We start from the raw sequence: 17977 nt of genomic DNA on the forward strand, positions 1-17977 counted from the left end.
GTATAAATATATATAAACATGGTAAAAATTGTAACAAAAAGCAAAACGCAGAAAAGTTGTGCATGACAGAAAAAAAAATACATAGGCCTAAGTGCAAAATTAATTAAATTAATAATTGGAAAAAATGTGTATAAGCAGGTGGCTGTGTGAGCACATTAAGGCGAATGAGCCAGTCAGTCTAGCGCGGGCCTGCATTAGAAGTTTGTTGTGTTTTAAAAAGTCTCTACGTCATACCAAATGGAACTGTGGAACTCTGACATCATCGGTGACAGTAAAAAGCTTTTGACGTAGCAGAAACTCTCATTAGCTTCTTTGGATGTCTAGTAGTTCAGTACTTTCTGCGATTCAACAGTACAGTGATAAAATGGCATTTTCAAAACTGATTAACCGTCTGAAGAAAGCGTTTGGTGTTAAGTGTGCGAACGAACAACCGTGTGAGCCACTCGAACCCACCGGCAGCACGACAGAGAATCACCGTCATCTGATGACCGATGACCCGGCCGTCGCTGCAGGAAAACAGGCAGGGAGACAGAAAAAGAGGAAACTCAAATTGTCTCCCATCTTCTTCGCCTGTTTTTCCAGAAGAAGAGCTACTGTTGTTGGTAAAATAGATTTATGAGCACTTTTAATTACTAAAGCATACTGTTAAACACACCAAACACATCACATAAGTGTTTAAAGATCAGAAATTAACATTACTGGAAGACATTTTAGAAAGAGTTTCTTAAAGCCACAGTTCACATAAACAAGACAATTCTGTCATAATTTACTCCTTAAACCTGTTTGAGGTGCTTTCAGCCATTGACTTCCACAGTATTTTGTGTTCCTACAATGAAGGTTAATGGCTGCTGATTTCAGGAATTTTCTTCAGAATTTGTAGTTTTGTGTAAAAAACAGAAAAAATAAGAATTATTTGTATTAGGATTTTTTATTTCAGTGAGCTTTGCCTTTAGATATATAGTTTACTTGTTTGCTAATTCAATGCAGAAAACCCATGAAGATCATCAATAAAAACACATTGAGTAATGTTTCTGCAAATGAACTGTTCAAATATCTTGTCAAAAAGAGTTGTAGAGTCATATTAATGATGTTCCTTCCTCTCATTAGATCAGCTATGTGTGCAGGAGATCCACGAACTTCACGCAGAGCCCATCAGTAGCTCTAAATTCTTCTGCACTGCTGTGAGCAACCTGGAGCTGGAAGTTCTCCAACCTCCAGCTCTTGATGCTCCAGCAGACGAAGATTTGGACTCTAAACCGGAAGTGAACAGCTTTGACTCTGCAGTGGTCATTGAGAACGACTCTGCAGAGCTTCACTTCCCAGCAGACAACAAATCCTCCCTCAGTGAGGACAGTCTGGAGCAAGAGCTTGATAGTCCTCCAAGTTCACCATCTGATGAGGACAATGAACTTCCAGTGAGCCAGCAGCTCATAACAGATGACATCTGTGACTCTGCCCTGGATGAAAACTCGAACCCTTTACCGGATCAGGTCTCACAAGAGGACTTTGCTGTGGAGTCTACAGCAGATGATGGGACCTGCTTGGACAATAGTAAGTTTATTGCTGGAGTTCAGAACATTTGTTTAGGCTCATCAAACTTTGTAAAATTATACAGTTGAAGTCAAAATTATTCACCCTCCTGTGATTTTTTTATTAATATTTTTTTTAAATATTTCCCAAATGATGCAGAGCAATAAAGTTTAAGTATTCAGAACTTTAAGCTGAACACTGGTATCTTGAAAATATCCAGTAAATATGATGTACTGTCATCACGACAAAGATAAAAGACATCAGTTATTAGAAATGAGTTATTAAAACTATCATGTTCTGAAATCTGACAATAATTCTGACTTCAACTGTTTGTGTTTTTATTTGGTTTATAATTTAATGACATTTTCTTCATTTTTAACAGATGACATCAGCTGCCGCTACAAACTCGGAAAGCAGCTTGGTGAAGGAGGTTTCGGCTCCGTGTATGAGGGGATTCGCATACAGGATGGTCTGCAGGTATTCATTTTTGTAGACTCAAATCCTCTGATGAAGTTCCCTGTTTAAAGAACATCATCAGAGCTTTCATTGTTTGGACATTTCTGCTGACGAATGAATCCTCTGTTCAGGATTTATGACTGAATGAAATGATCTCCGTGCACATGTTAATTGTTCGCTTGTTCCTTTAAACAGGTGGCAGTTAAATTTGTCCAGAAGACCCCAAATATGCAAGATGTCAGCTCTGTGAGTAGACTACACTTTCTGTTCGCTGTGTTCAGTTTATAAAGTCTTATATTTATTATAGACCACAGGCTGTGGTCAGAAACCCTTGTTTGAAAACCAACATTATTATTTTGTTTTCAGTCATGTGACCAGCCACTTCCTCTAGAGATCACCTTGGCAAACATGGCCAGCGGTGGCTCCAGGTGTCCGAATATTATTAAGCTCCTGGACTGGCAGGTCTTTGAAAACCATTATGTCATGGTGATGGAGCGGCCTAGTCCAAGCATGGACCTGGAGGCATTCCTTGAAGTCAGCGGAGGAGTCCTCAGTGAGAAAACAGCACATACCATCATGAGGCAAGCTGTTTATGCGGCCAATGTGTGCTGTTACCGCGGGGTGTTCCACCGGGACATTAAGCTTCAAAACCTGCTGGTGAACCCCGACACACTGGAAGTCAAGCTGATCGACTTCGGGTGTGGAGACTTCATGATGGAATCAGCCTACAGTCTCTTCTCTGGTAGGTGTTTTGAATAGTGTGGTCAAAAGTATCGACTTCGGTATCAATCGATTCTGACATTTAACAAGTCAATTTGAGCGCTGTTAAACACCACTGATTGGCCATTGGTGTTCACATGCTCAGCAAATATGACTGTGATGAGTGTCGGTATCGATTGGTAGTTGATACTTTTGACAACACTAGTTATGAATGTGCATAAGCATTATTAATATACGTATTGAAAGCTGGTTAATTAGCACAGCTGAAGCCCATCTGGTATATATATTCAACATGATGCTAAACTAAACGTCTCTCCTCCAGGCACAGAAGCGTACATCCCGCCAGAGTTTTATGAAAAAGGATGCTACCGGGCCAAACCAGCGACGGTCTATTCTCTTGGGGTTCTTCTGTTCACAATGCTCCATGGAGAATTCCCATCAGCGTATGACCTGTACTACCTCCAACATGACTGGTCCAAATTTACCCTCTCTCAAGGTGAGATGTTCATCAAAGAACAATTAAGTGAAACAGCTTAATAATAATAATAACAATAACCTCACCTCTCCATTTCTTCTTCACAGAATGCTGTGATATGATGAGGGCTTGTCTGCATGAGAATCCAGAGTGCAGAATTCCTCTAGAAGAGATGCCTTACCACGACTGGTCCATGCTGGAGTTCTGAGTCACATTAGCAGAATGTTTTGTATATTTGATTTTTGTACATGTCTGTAATAAAGATATATTTTATTGAACTCACTTGTGTTGTGGCTTATATTGTGATCTAGCCCCAGTGTTGTCAGATTGTGTGGATTTAAAATGGTTTTGTTTGGGGTGACAAAACTTTGGCATGAGGTTTGAACAGCATCCAGTCCTTTCCAACACACACTGCAGTTGACACTGGCGTCATTACGGCGCACTTTTAGAAATACACTTTTTCAGAATGCTGTACAGCACTGACCCAAAACCTAAACATATCAGTCACTGCGACATCATCAAATCATCCATAAATATTCCAATGGTTTATTGTGAAATCAGAGCTGTTCAGAAAAATGTATTAAAATACAAACGTCGTAACATGAGAATGTGAGACTCAATACAAAACATCAGCATTTTCACAATAAGAGCACCCAGTTTTATTAAGGTCGTTGAGTGTTTGTTGCCATCATGGCAATCCTAAACAAAATATTCAGTGATATTCCTTCAAATCAATACTGATAGTGTAGTTTGCGCAGACACACTGAGGTTTATCCAGTGTACAGAAGTCTGAATCATCCACATTATTTCATACGCTTCCAGAAACACGTTTACTACACGAATGTCCAGCGTTTGCTAAAACTGTTCAACTCTTTAGATGATTCCTTTCTTACAACATCTCCAACTATGACAGCTTCTCATTACTCACCATTTCTTAATCTTACTAAATACTTGACTTGATGTCACTCTGTGGACTCTGGGGTCATGTGCAGCATGAGCAGGTCGGCCCCCCGGCGGACCACCACATTTAAGCTTTCGCTGGTCCTCACAGCATTATATATCTCCTCCGACGTGTTCACCTTTACCCCATTGATCTCAATAATAACATCTCCTGGCTTCATTCCGGCTCTGCAAAAAAGAAAACAGGAAATGACATCATCAATAGGATGCCTTAATCAACAGCTGATAACATCATGTTCAGAGAGCAGCACACCTGTTGGCTGGAGATCCTACAATCACACGGTGGATGAGAACTCCATGAGAAACATCAGGGAAGGACGGGTCTCGCATCCTTAGCTCTTTGATTATACTGAGGAGGGGAAAAAGAGAATTTAAAGATGATAAAAGACTCACTTCAGTGCAAAGTTTACTGTTTAAGGATTGATTGATAAATAGATAAGATAGATTGATAGATTCATAGATAGATTGATTGATTGATTGATAGTTTGATAGACAGATCAGCAAAACAATCAATATTACATTCGCTTCAACCAAAAACACTTCAATGTCTGCGGTTTAATTACTCTTGCTAATAACATAGTAAAAACATCTGAAAAGCATTATTCCCATAAAACATTTGTTTTTAAGTTGTTTTTTTCTGTCACTGCAACACAGAAAGGTCTTTGTCCCGCTCTTACATTTCAGGTAAATCTAGACAAGGTTGACTGTGATTGGCCACTTCTCATATCATTTAAATCATTGCTTCGGAATCACGGTAGATTGTGCGGGTATTTTGCATTAAATTGTTACAAAAATTCACAAACATTTTTATTTTTGGGGCGTGAAAATTGCATACAAATTTTCCTTGATAAATTAAGCACTTTTCAACAGAACAAGCCAATTTTCCAGGTATTCCAGCACTTGAATTTCTTAGAGCCAAATCTAGTGGTATATAACAAAAATCTGCAGATTCCATAATGTATGAATTTTGCTCTCCTGTAAAATTGTAATAAAAGTGTTTGGCACCTGGGGGTCAAAGTCAACATCATCACTCCAATGTAACGCCTTTTCGATTCCGATTCTCCAAACCAAGACTCTGAAAAAAAGACCCAATAACCATCTGTCAGTGAAAAAAAATGATGTCACAGACAAAAGCAAGCAGCTGTGAGGTCATTCTTACTCTGTTTGTCTGCAGATCGGTCAAGAAAGAGAGGAATAGCGAAGGAAATCCCTGCTGTCACTTTCATGGTATTAATGCCGATGACCTCACCATCCTGAAGAGTACAAACATGACACATCAGTTTATTACATAAGGCTAGAGTATGGCCAGTACAATACAATATTGATGAACATTTGAAAACAATTTACGTTCTTAATATGACAGTCATGAAGCTCTGTGTTGCTCTGAAGGTCCAGCAATCAGTAGTCAACTACTAAATGTGCACTAATAACTTTCTCCTTCACCTTATTGTACAAGGAGGGTACCACCATAGTTGTGAGATACGTTCTACTTGAGATTTCATACTGTGGTTCTAGCACGCTAATTAAATGCCTAAAACCGGAATTTTCTACCCCTGAAAAAGGTTGCATGTCTGTGGCTATAAATACTCCTACTCTAATACTCCTACTATTATGCCTACAATTGCCTTTGCTTGTGTTGAGTCACTTGGAATTTTTATTCCAAATGAAGACAGGAGAGTAGTTTGTGTTAAGTTCAATTCTAGGTGATGACAACCGTAAATGTGGATGCTGCACATAGAAAGGAAGTAGGACTTTTATGTTATGTTAAAAGGTCACTTCCGGTGTGAGCGGGAGTTTTTGTTGTTATTAGTGAACGGCCATGGTGGTTATGCAATAAAGGAGACGTGTTCTAAACTGTTGTTTTCATTTAGTAACAAATTGGTAGCAGAGGATGGTTAGAAATGACAAAGTCCCGCCAACCTTTGATGAAGGGAAGCCGTATGAAAGCTGAAAGAATGAAGTCGGAATGTGGACTAGAGTTACGGAGCTTAAAAAAAGTAAACAAGCGCTCGCCGTTGCTTTGGCGCTGTCAGGGAGAGCGAGAGAGACTGCGATGGAAATACCGGTTGATGATTTGAATGGGGACACTGATATGTCAACTTTACTAGCGAAACTTGATGATTTGTTTCTCAGAGAAGAAAAGGACCGGACTTATGATGCGTATACAAGCTTTGACCACATTGTGAAAGGCAGTAATGTTTCAATGACGAACTATATAATTGACTTTGAACAACGCGACTCGCGGATGCGCAAATATAAAATGGAACTTCCTGATGCAGTCTTAGCTTTTAAATTATTGGATACTGCTTGCTTGCATGTGAAAGATCGACAGTTGGCTTTAACAGCATTTGCAGATCTGACTTTTGCATCAATAAAGTCGGCACTTAAGAGAATTTTCACCGGAAATACGTCTGCATTAACGGTGGGAATTAACCAGGAAACTGCATATATAACAGAACAGAGACGACAGAGAGGCAAGTCATGGCCTCAGAATGAACAACAAAGGACACCATTACCTGGCACAAACCCACTGGATAGATATGGTCGCAGATCAAAATGTGCTGTGTGTCAAAGCACTTTTCATTGGGCCAAGGACTGCCCACACAAAGGTGAGCAAATCAAACTGACTGAAGATTGTGCAAGAAATGATGTAGAGGAATGCAACATCACTCTGTTTACAGAAGAGTTACACACTGAAGCAGAAATCCTCATGACTGAATGTTTTGGATCTGCAATAATAGACACTGCATGCACTCGGACTGTGTGTGTGGACAAGAATGAGTAAATCACTACATAACTGAGCTCAATCAAGAAGAGACTAATGACCTGAGAAAGACAGAAACATACAGCCATAGACCATTTAGGTTTGGAGATGGAAAAGTGGTCCGTTCCAACAGAAAGTTAAAAATTCCAGCAAAAATTGGACAGATCAAATGTAAGATTGAAACTGAAGTTGTTCCAGCCAACATACCATTGCTCTTAAGCAAAGCCTCTCTGAAAAGACAGAGATTGCATTTTAGACATGGAAAATGACAGAGCGGTAATGTTCAACCAGCCAGTAGAACTTAACTTTACAAGCTCTGGTCATTATTGTGTAAATATAATGGACAACGAAAGTAGCTCAAAAGACATGCATTCTAATGAGCAGATTTTGACAACCGCAGAAGACATTACGCAAAATGTAAAGGATGATGAGAGTGAAATTTTGATCATTTTAGATACAATGAGCTCAACAGCAAAACGTCACATCATGATGAAGCTTCACAAACAATTCGGTCATGCTTCTGTTGATAAACTGCAGCGACTACTTGACAGCTCAGGTAATAAAGATGCTGAATGTAACATCATCTTAAAAAAAAAAATTGTAAGTGAGTGTGAGATATGTAATAGATATGGTAAAAACCAAAGCTTGCTGTTGGCCTACCACTGGCAACACAATACAACGAAACTGTGGCTGTAGATCTACATGAACTTGAACCAGATGTGTTGTATCTCCAAATCATTGAGCAGTTTACTAGATTCAGTGCAGCCAGCATTCTAACCTCAAAGAGATCCTCTGAAATAGTCAAACATTTTCTCCATGACTGGATAAGCGTACACGGCCCACCCCAAAAAATATTTAGTGATAATGGGGGAGAATTCAATAATGATGAGGTGAAAGATATGGCAGAGAACTTCAATATAGAAGTAAAAACTACAGCTGCATATAGCCCGTGGAGCAATGGCCTCCAGGAGCGACACAACCAAACACTCACTGAAATCATAATGAAAGTGAAAGCAAGCATTGGTTGTGATTGGCACACTGCAATGGACTGGGCTCTTATGGCAAAGAATACAATGCAAAATGTCCATGGCCACAGTCCTCATCAACTCGTGTTTGGACAGAATCCTAACACTTACCATCTGTGCTAATTAATAACCTCCAGCTTTAGAGGGCACTACAAAGAGTCAATGGGTGGCAAAACACATCTCTGCTTTGCACGCATCAAGAAAGTCTTTTATTGAAGCAGAGTCATCAGAGAGGATTCGGAGAGCATTGCGGAAGCAAATACGCAAAACAGATGAGAAATGGAATGACAAAGTGTACTACAAAAGAGTAAATTGTCCAGAATGGAAAGGGCCAGGAACTGTCATCGGTCAGGATGGTGCAGTAGTGTTTGTGAGACATGGAGGGACTTGCATTAGAGTACATCATCTCAGACTGAGAAAAGTGTACAAAGAAGGTGAATATCAACATATAACAAAAACTAATGAAGACAATGTCACAGACAATGAACAAGAACAAGACTTTACTGAAAGTAACCAACAGCCAGCAGAAGAGACCGAAATCAATGTACAACAAGGAGTGGGACAAATGCAGGACAAAAGGAGGCAGTATGAAACAGAACACACAAGTGATAATGCAAAAACACAGAGTGATGCTAGTATGGAAACTATGGTCATGCTACAAAAAGGACAAACTGTAAACTACAGGGATAGAGAAAAGGGTGTTTTACACACAGCTGAAGTCCTGGGGCGTGCAGGTAAAGCTACAGGCAAATATAAAAATTGGTATAACCTGTTGCTTATTGAGCCCACTAGTGTGGCGGTACCACAGAATCTGCTGACATGTCAAAGGTTAAGAAACTACAAATTCAAAACACTGTTGCTAATGCTAACTCCACTAATGTATGTGAGGATGTGTTTGTAACTCGGCAAAACAGGATGAGATAAAAAGCTGGATAGATAACCACGTCTTTGAGGAAGTAAAGGACGAGGGACAGAAATGCATTTCCACTAGGTGGGTATGCACCTACAAAGAGACACCTAATGGGGTTTTACCCAAAGCTCGTCTTGTAGCACGAGGTTTTGAAGAACTAGAGATGTCAGAACTAAAAAAGGACTCTCCAACATGTTCTTCAAACTCTCTTCGGCTCCTTGTGGCAGTGATTTGTCAAAGACAGTGGAATCTAAATTCTACGGACATAAAAGCTGCATTTCTTCAAGGAATGGAACTGTCCCGGGACCTTTATATCAAACCCCCTCCCGAGGCAAACTGTAAAAAAAAACTATCGAAGCTAAAAAAGTGTGTGTATGGTCTGGCTGATGCTTCACTTTACTGGTATAAAAGAGTGAAGGAGATTGTCATGAAGTCAGGAGGAACAATGTCAAAAGTAGATCCAGCTGTGTTCTGCTGGCTGGATCAAGACTGCGCTTTGACTGGTGTACTCGCTTGTCATGTGGATGACTTCATATGGGGAGGCACACAAAGTTTCTCCACAACAGTAATACCTCACCTCAGATCCATGTTTCAAGTTGGGCGTGAGGAGAACAACAGCTTCTGTTATTTGGGAATAAACTTTGAAACTATTGCCAATAAAGTGCAGGTTCATCAGGAAAACTACATCCAAAACATACAGCCTAAACAACTGAATCCTGCACGATCAGTGGAACAGGACTCCTTACTTTATGAAGAGGAAAAGGATCAGCTAAGGTCAAAGGTCGGCCAAATTCTTTAGGCCGCAAGACAAAGCAGGCCTGATGTCATGTTTGATGCCAGCAGCCTAGCTTCAAACATTAAAAATGCCTCTGTACAAACTATTCATGAAGCAAACAGAATTGTGTGTAAACTTAAATCCAAAAAGGTAATGCTAAACTTCCAATACCTCGGAAAAGACTCTGAGCTCAAGATGGTTGTATTTAGTGATGCCTCTTTTGGAAATCACTCAGATGGGGGAAGTCAAGGAGAACATCTAATTGTTCTTATGGGGCAAAATGGAATGTTCTCTCCCCTTTCTTGGCAATCAAAAAGAGTAAAGAGAATTGTGCGAAGTACTCTTGCTGCTGAAACGCTAGCAATGTCAGATGGAATTGATAATGCAATATTTCTGATGACACTGCACTCTGAGCTGACTACTGGTGACACTGAAAATGCAATACCAATAATCTGCATTACAGACAATCACTCACTTACTGATGCACTGAAGTCCACCAAGTCAGTTGCTAAGAAAAGACTTAGGCCCCGTTTACACTAATGCGTTTTAGTTTGAAAACGCATAAGTTTTGCTACGGTTACGCCATCCGTCCACACTACGCCGGAGTTCTCGAGCGCCGAAAACGGAGCGTTTCGAAAACGCTGGAGAGGCCGTTTTCATTCTAAAACGCTGCTGCTCCGTCTCAGTGTGGATGGGGAAAGACTTGTCTCTTCTTCTCAGTTTGATATGGAAAACATACCGAGGACACGCGTCAATCTTCACAGGGAACAGTGCACTTTATAACTTCATTCACATCACCTTGGCTACGTTGTTTCACTTTCTCAACAATAAAATGTAAACTTGATTTAAGGAACTGCCTATTTTCATTTTAATATTAGCAACTTAGACAGCAGAAATGTTGAGGCGCCGTGCTGCATGAGCGTCATCTTCACTGTGTGGATATTTATAACAAAATGGAGCCGATAACAACTGCCTCCTTTCAATTTCAGTGAAAATACGAAACATACCCTCTCTTTTGCTGAATATCAGTTTTAATAATCGATAATGGCCATTATAAAAGTATAACATACAATAAGTTTATACATTATAGGAAATAAAGGCAAGCGATCAGTCAATATACAGAATGTAGGCTACGTGCTTACATTAATCATTAACTTATCTTTGCGCTCAGCCAAAACACGTTACCTGAGAACAAGTAATAGATTCCAATGACCAAAGTCAGGGAATATGTCTTTAGATAAAGACAACAAGATGAATGAAATATCACGTTTAATAAATATAGTGAGATTAGATCCAGCGGGAGATGCTTGATGAGAAGTCCGACTAACAGAGCTCTCATCTGGGTAGATGGGCTCCAGCGATTGCCAAAGTGTGTGTGTGTGGTCACGTGATGTGCGTTTTCAGCGTTTTGGTGTGGACGGAGAGCAGTTCAGAAACGCTGGGTAAACGCGAGTGTGGACGCGGATTGTTTTCATTCTAAAACGCCGTTTTAAAACTAAAACGCACTAGTGTAAACGGGGCCTTAGTCTGGAAATGAGCAGCATCAAAGAACTCATTCAAACACAAAGAATTAAACAAGTGCTCTGGTATGGTACAAAAGACCAGCTTGCAGACTGTCTTACCAAAAAAGGAGTACAGCACTGCAGTTACTTAAAGCACTTAGTGAAAGACAATGGAAGCTCTATTAAAAGAGCATCTCCCTGTTAGGAGTACTGAATTCTAAAAGTTAAAACTTATGTCATGTTATCTTATGTTTTGCTGTTATCTTATGTATTAATGTTTTTCAGGAAGTGCATGAGACATTTTTTTTAAAGAAGAGATTGAGTTTGTTAAGTTCAATTCTAGGTGATGACAACCGTAAATGTGGATGCTGCACATAGAAAGGAAGTAGGACTTTTATGTTATGTTAAAAGGTCACTTCCGGTGTGAGCGGGAGTTTTTGTTGTTGTTAGCGAACGGCCATGGTGGTCATGCAATAAAGGAGACGTGTTCTAAACTGTTGTTTTCATTTAGTAACAGTTTGTGTTTCACTTGTCGGTTTAACAGATAAAGCAATGATTTTGTGGACATCAGTAATCTAACTATTTGCCTTAATCTGATTAAAACAACAATATGATTAAGGTGTTTACATGAGTTGCTTTTAGAATATTCCTTTCATGATCCCGTTTTACATGTTAAAGCACATAATACGATTAACGTTATTGTGTCACCACGCTATCCACGTTTCCTCCGGAGTGTCATGTAATTTTGGGGAGTTTCATTCTTAATTTGTCGACTTTAACTGCAGTTTGGCACTTTCATTTTCATTCAAGAACATTTCATGCGTGCCCCCCATGACAAACGACATATTGGATCCGAGGAACTGCTAGAAGAGTGTAGTTTTAATGGCCTACTTCGCCATCTGAATAACAAGGAACACCGATTGCTTACTTACCAAATCCGTAGAGACAGGACAATCAACGCGAACTGGATTCGCGATTTTTTTTATAAGAAGACGAGTGGCAAATCTGGATTTCACCATTTATACATAAAAAATGCTCTCGGGTAAAAATGTTCCTTACAAACATTTTGGTTGCGTGTTAGAAGACCACTGTAGTCCACAAATGTGGGTCCTTTTTCATCGCGGGAAAATGAAACAAAACCTTTGTTGTGGCACGTTTATAAACAACTCTGACGACCCATGTCTCCAAACAATTCTTCACTTTTATTGTTAAATATGTGTCCTAAGAGTGTTTTTAGCAGCGTGGAACATATATATGATTATTGACATCTCAAAAATGTGTTTTGGTGTTTCGTGACCCTTTAAACCAAAAGGCAGAAGCAGTCAGTTGAGCAAATGTCAGCGACTCACCAGGTTTATGAGAGGCCCTCCTGAATTTCCAAACTGTAAAGCAGAATTGTGATTGAGTGATGGAATGCAATTCAGTAAATGATGACATACTTTTTTTTTTTGCATGCAACACCACCCAGTTTTCAATGCTCTTACATCTATGGTAGCGTCCGTCTGGATATAGTCCATGTTGGAGTTGGAGAGACCCAGTTCTTTACTGCCTCTCTGAGACGATGCCAGATGTGATGGTGTTTTTAAGAGAAAAGGGGCTCCCCATGGCAACCTCAAATTCACCTTGACGCACATCAGATGACTTGCCAAGACGCAACGTTGGTAGAGGATTCTGGGACAAGACAGAGAACACAATGACACTATGTCAGACTATATGGCCATGTACTAGAACTGTGGTAAAAGAAAACTGAGAAAAATCAATTGCAAAAATGGCGTTCCAAACATTAAAGCCTCCTCTGTTACTGTTGGTTTACCTAAAATTGTTGACAATAATTATTCTTTAGTTGCTGTAATATTACTGCGTTTAAAGATCTGAGGATACAAAACCAAATGTCACTAAGGTTATCACAATTTCTAGTTTATTTCCATATTTGTATGCGGCGGTTCCTCCTGAAATATTACAGCGTGTATGAAGCCTAAATACAGTATAATCAGATTAATGGGTTAACACCAGGGCTTGACATTAACACCCACCAACCGCAGGTAGACTTTAGCTGTGGCGAATTAGACAGCCACTCCCACTATCCACTTTGGCTGGTCGAAAATCTTTTTTAAATTGTATTTTTTTTAAAAGCAGGGTTCAACAATAAGGATGAACCTCTAGAAATGAGAAGCAGCCCGACTGACAAAAACAACTGTGTTCACGCAAGCAAAAGAAAGCAGATGAATACAGAATGTTATGTGATGCGCGCAATTTTTTAAAAGCGTGCACGATCCCATTTCCTTGCGTGAAGCAACCTTGACTGGAAACACAATGCTGCGATCGGTTCTGTTTGAAATAGACTTGACAAAAAGCGATACACATCCACCATTTTCAAGAGCTCGAGATAAAAAAAGAAGGTATTTTATGTATGCAGCAGCAGTTGCAGCTTTAGCTTTAAACAATCTTTGAACAGATTATTAATGGGCCTAATGTTAACTGTGTGCGTTTGATCATCCTTTCATTATTGCACACGGTATGTTTTTCACCTGCTTTCTTTTTGTTAATATGGTTTAATTATCATTCTTTAAAGTAATATTGATTTAATAGATTAACTTTTATGTATAGTTAACTGCTGATCTGAGACCTTGGTCTCGGAGCAAGGACAAACTACTTTTCATAGTTTTAGACAGGCTACATGACAATAATTGTTATTTAAGTTTTATTTAATAAAAAGTGTATGCATATTATAACATATATTTTGCTAGTTTTTGAAATTTTTAAATTATTTAACATTTTTGGCTAAGAAATATTTATTAATTTATTTATTTATCTATTTTCCAGTGTGGTCAGAGAAAAAATTGGTACAACCTTAATGTTGAGCCCTGAAATAATAACTAATTACAATGCAACACCATGAAACCACTACCGCTCATGCTCATTGAGCAAAGTCATACACAACACATCTAAATCAAGTAATTTTAAAAATATATTTTCCCAACAACAAAAGTGAAAATGGCGAGTGGCTAGTAAAGTTGAAAAACTACTAGCCATAGAGGCTGGTGATCAAAAAAGTTAATGTAGAGCCATTAAAAAAACATTAAAATCATATTGACCTCACACTTTTAATGTACTAACAGTGACACAATTTTGATTCTATAAGTTTAATTCTTAAGTGAACAAAGTTCAAAAAGAAATTACTCATTTGATAAAGACCTTTAACTAAAAAGGTAAATTAATGAAACAAAATAAGTCCTTGTTCTTACCATATTAAACTATGACTCAATAAAAATAGGGATGCACCGATACCATCTTTTTGGAACTGATTAGATTTCGATCCCAAAATTCTGAGTATCGACCAATACAGATCCGATCCTGATACTGTGCCATTTTTTTTAAGCATAATACAGTTTCTATGGTGATGTGGTCCAGCTTATATTTATTTTTAATAGTAAGATTTTTCTTTGAACTCTGCAACAGGCTACCACTATTGACCCTGATCAAAACACAAACTGGCCTGTTAAATAAACTATTGATATAAATAAAATTACAGTCAAATATTGACAGTTTTCAGAGCAGCCGGGATTAGGCTAAATTATCTTCTGTTAATGACAATCAATATTGTGCTTGTCAGTTTCACTTTTATTAATTTAATCAACAACTTTGTGTGTTGATTTATGTGTGAATGAAGTGCTTGATGCATCACTGAGACAGCGCGCAGTCCTCCATTATCTGCGGACACTTCCAATCCAAAACAGCAGTAAAAAGGGAAGAAATCAGTGCGTTAAGGATCTGTCCAATGTATTATTGAGCCTTTTCTAGTTTTAAATTTCAGGTAGGCCTAATTTGTGTGTGAAGAGCAGGTAATAACCCACTCAGTTCCAGTGTTGCGAATGTGATCTGCTGATCTAACAGCTACATGATTTAGAAACAGAAATGAACTCGTCGTTTCAGGTCGAAATGAACCAATATAATATATATTATATTATAATAAATTAATATAATATAATAAATTAATATAATGTAATATAATAAATTAATATTTATTTAAATTAACAGGAACAAATAGTGTTGGAGAAAGTTTTTCATGTTGTCATGAACGTGACACGCAGTTTGAATTGTAAATAAATGGAGAATGTTTGACAGGCGCAGCGGAGGGGAGCGCAGAACTGAACATGAATTTAAGCATGTGAATATTGATCTGTACTTCACATTAAACTATAGAATGGCTTCAAAACATTTGGGATACAGTAGGCCTACAAGACAACTTTCTACTGTCTTATAAAAGGCTAACTTTTTGGCTTTTATTTGCTTATAAATTACACAGAATATAGAGCACGTGCAAGATGGGATTTGGATCGGTACCAGCTGGCTGATACCCGATCCAGTAAAAATATGTAGTATTGAACCAATATCCAATCCAAGTATTAGGATCGATGCATCCCTAATTAAAAAATAAAATATCCCCAAAATATTAAATATGTTAACAGTACAACCTCAAAGCTCCATCTGTACCTTAACATTGATTTTGATGGTGGCGATGTCTGCAGCCTGGTCCACATCCTGGACTGTGGCGCTGTAAGTCTCACCATTGGTCAGTTTGACACGAACACCACGCTTGTTGGCGACCACATGGGCATTTGTCACTATCAAGCCATCACTACTTATTATAAAGCCTAAGCCATTCGAGATGGGAACCTCACGGCCAGAAATGTTGTACTTTGATAGTCATTGGCTGCTAATATTATTTTGCTATTTAGAGTTTGCAAATAATACTTTTATGAAATTATATTATTAAGAGGAAAGTCTGAATCTGCGAATATAAAACCAACTTTACTTCTATAAAATATGCTGATAATACAACAGTAAGTACTGTACATCTATTTGTTTCTCAATATAGTATCGTTACTTTTAATACAAAATGTGTCACATGTTTAGTTGCTAGCTAAATTAAAGATTTGTTTCCATTTTTATCAAACCATTTGGTAAGTTTTTTAAATCTTTGTTTATAATATTTTTGAGCAGATTGGGGTCTGTCATGGGTCAGACATTTTGTAATACAATATTTAGTATTGGGATACATGCATTTGTCTATGTATTAAATGTCTTTTTCCCCATTTCATGTTGCCTAAATATTGTTTTGTATAAATAAATCCAGAGGATGAAACAAAATGCACAGCAACAACCAGAGTGAGCCAGAAGAAAGCAGCAGAAGTTATGACGAGAATGACAACCATGAACAACAGAGTGTTTTCCTTCTTTCACCAGCTAACTGAGAACTTGGATTAGGTGAGACACTCTCAATAGTTGTATCAGCATTCAGTCTGTTTTAGTTTATTAGGAATGCCTAAAACAAACTGTCTATTCTGTCCTGCAGTGAATCACCCCATCACAAATGCTACAATGTTTTCGTAAAACCTTGTTGGGGAAAAAATAAACAGGACATTCTGGTTAGTTATCTTTTAAACATGGTAGTGAGCTGGTTATGAGCAGGAGCCAGTTGCTCAGTACCAGCTGAAAACTAGCCCAACCCAGCTGCCATGCTTCAAAATAACTAACCAGTATATGATTTATTTTTTTAAACAAGCTTCCTCTGTGCTTATGTTAGTCTGTTTTCCTTATCCAGAGGTCTCCATAATCCTGGACTGGGCTAAATCCTGACCAGATGCTGTGGTGGTCATGGAGGAGTGGAGAGTGAGAGACTGATTCCTGAAAGACACACGTGATCGATGAGTTTCCGCATTGATCCAGTGGGCCAGCCTGACCACCTGCCGTTGACCTTTCAAGTCTCTGGTGCCTAGACTGAGGCTTTGCACAAGTTTGGCTAGTGGAGAACTGGTCGGGGCCAACTAAGCCCGGTTTCTCTCCAGGGCTTTTATTCTACACTTTTGTCAGTTGGTGAAGTTTGTTCCATGCCACTGTCGCCACTGGCCCGCTCGGCTTCGATTGGTGGATCGGTGGATTTGCTCTTCAGTGTGTGGACTTTCAGCAGTGACATTTACAACTTCAACTCTGAAAACTGGACTGAAGCAGCTTCAATTTACAAGAACTTCTATGTTAAGCTGCTTTGACATCATTGATCTACATTGTAAAAGTGCAATAGAAATAAAGATGAATTGCATTTGAACATGTGAATTCAGACATTGTTGAGCATTTGACACCAGAATTTGTAATATTTTAAAGTTGGGTTGTTTCTGAGTCGGCTAATGGTTACAAATATTTATTTTTCCAACAATACGCAATTCAGACGTTTAAATTATTATTGTACGTATTATTGTATGTTGTGCTTTGTGTGATTTATTAATTTTTAATCTGTTGATTTTAATGCTTAATGTAATTTTCCCACATTTTCCTTAAATGCTTTAAGCATCATCAATGTTTTAAAGAATGGAATATTTTATAATTGTGTCTGGTTTAATGTCAGTAGTACTAAGTACAATTGTTTTTTTTATCTCTCAACAATATGCAGGTCAGACACTTAAATTAGTTTTGTACATGTATGTTCATGTGCTTTGTCGTTTTCAATGTTTTTTTCTTAAAATAAGATCATTTGAATGTTTGAAATGTAGTGTTTTTACACTGTTTTCTTAAATGTTTTAAGCATCTCCAATGTTTTAAATAAAGAGTGTTTATTTTGTTAATATTTTGTAATCGTGTCTTTTTTATGTCAATAGTACTAAAATAATATTCATAAAATTACGTTATAAAATATATAGGACAAAATTAAAAGGTTTAGAGTAGGTAACTGTTTACTTAGCTTTTACAGTAATTAACCATTTTTAGACACTATGGTAACATACTGTAAACTGATTTACGGTTGTATACTGTAAATCTCAAATACAGTAACTTATTGGCAACAGTGTTGCCAGTAAGTTAGTGTA

At 38.2% G+C, this 17977-nt stretch overlaps 1 protein-coding gene and 1 pseudogene across 1 annotated transcript; one reads left to right on the top strand and one right to left on the bottom strand.

Annotated features, from left to right (window-relative positions):
* Positions 1-175: 175 nt before the first annotated feature.
* Positions 176-3481, top strand: LOC110438964 (serine/threonine-protein kinase pim-2-like). Its single transcript, XM_021480734.3, has 7 exons — positions 176-602; positions 1108-1551; positions 1913-2007; positions 2182-2232; positions 2353-2728; positions 3029-3202; positions 3289-3481. Exons 1-7 carry the CDS (start codon positions 317-319, stop codon positions 3387-3389), a joined length of 1527 nt encoding a protein of 508 aa, XP_021336409.1. The 5' UTR covers positions 176-316; the 3' UTR covers positions 3390-3481.
* Positions 3482-3707: 226 nt separating this feature from the next.
* htra2-1 (HtrA serine peptidase 2-1) lies at positions 3708-15976 on the bottom strand (annotated as a pseudogene).
* Positions 15977-17977: the final 2001 nt, after the last annotated feature.

Source organism: Danio rerio, chromosome 13, assembly GCF_049306965.1.
Source record: "Danio rerio strain Tuebingen ecotype United States chromosome 13, GRCz12tu, whole genome shotgun sequence".
Taxonomy (NCBI): domain Eukaryota; kingdom Metazoa; phylum Chordata; class Actinopteri; order Cypriniformes; family Danionidae; genus Danio; species Danio rerio.

What these genes read in the sequence shown, in the direction of transcription:
- LOC110438964 (XM_021480734.3), top strand. Translation starts at nt 317, where the DNA reads ATGTCTAGTAGTTCAGTACTTTCTGCGATTCAACAGTACAGTGATAAA. An exon ending in AAGAAGAGCTACTGTTGTTG is followed by an intron (nt 603 to 1,107) that starts GTAAAATAGATT and finishes TCCTCTCATTAG; the next exon opens with ATCAGCTATGTGTGCAGGAG. An exon ending in ATATGCAAGATGTCAGCTCT is followed by an intron (nt 2,233 to 2,352) that starts GTGAGTAGACTA and finishes TTTTGTTTTCAG; the next exon opens with TCATGTGACCAGCCACTTCC.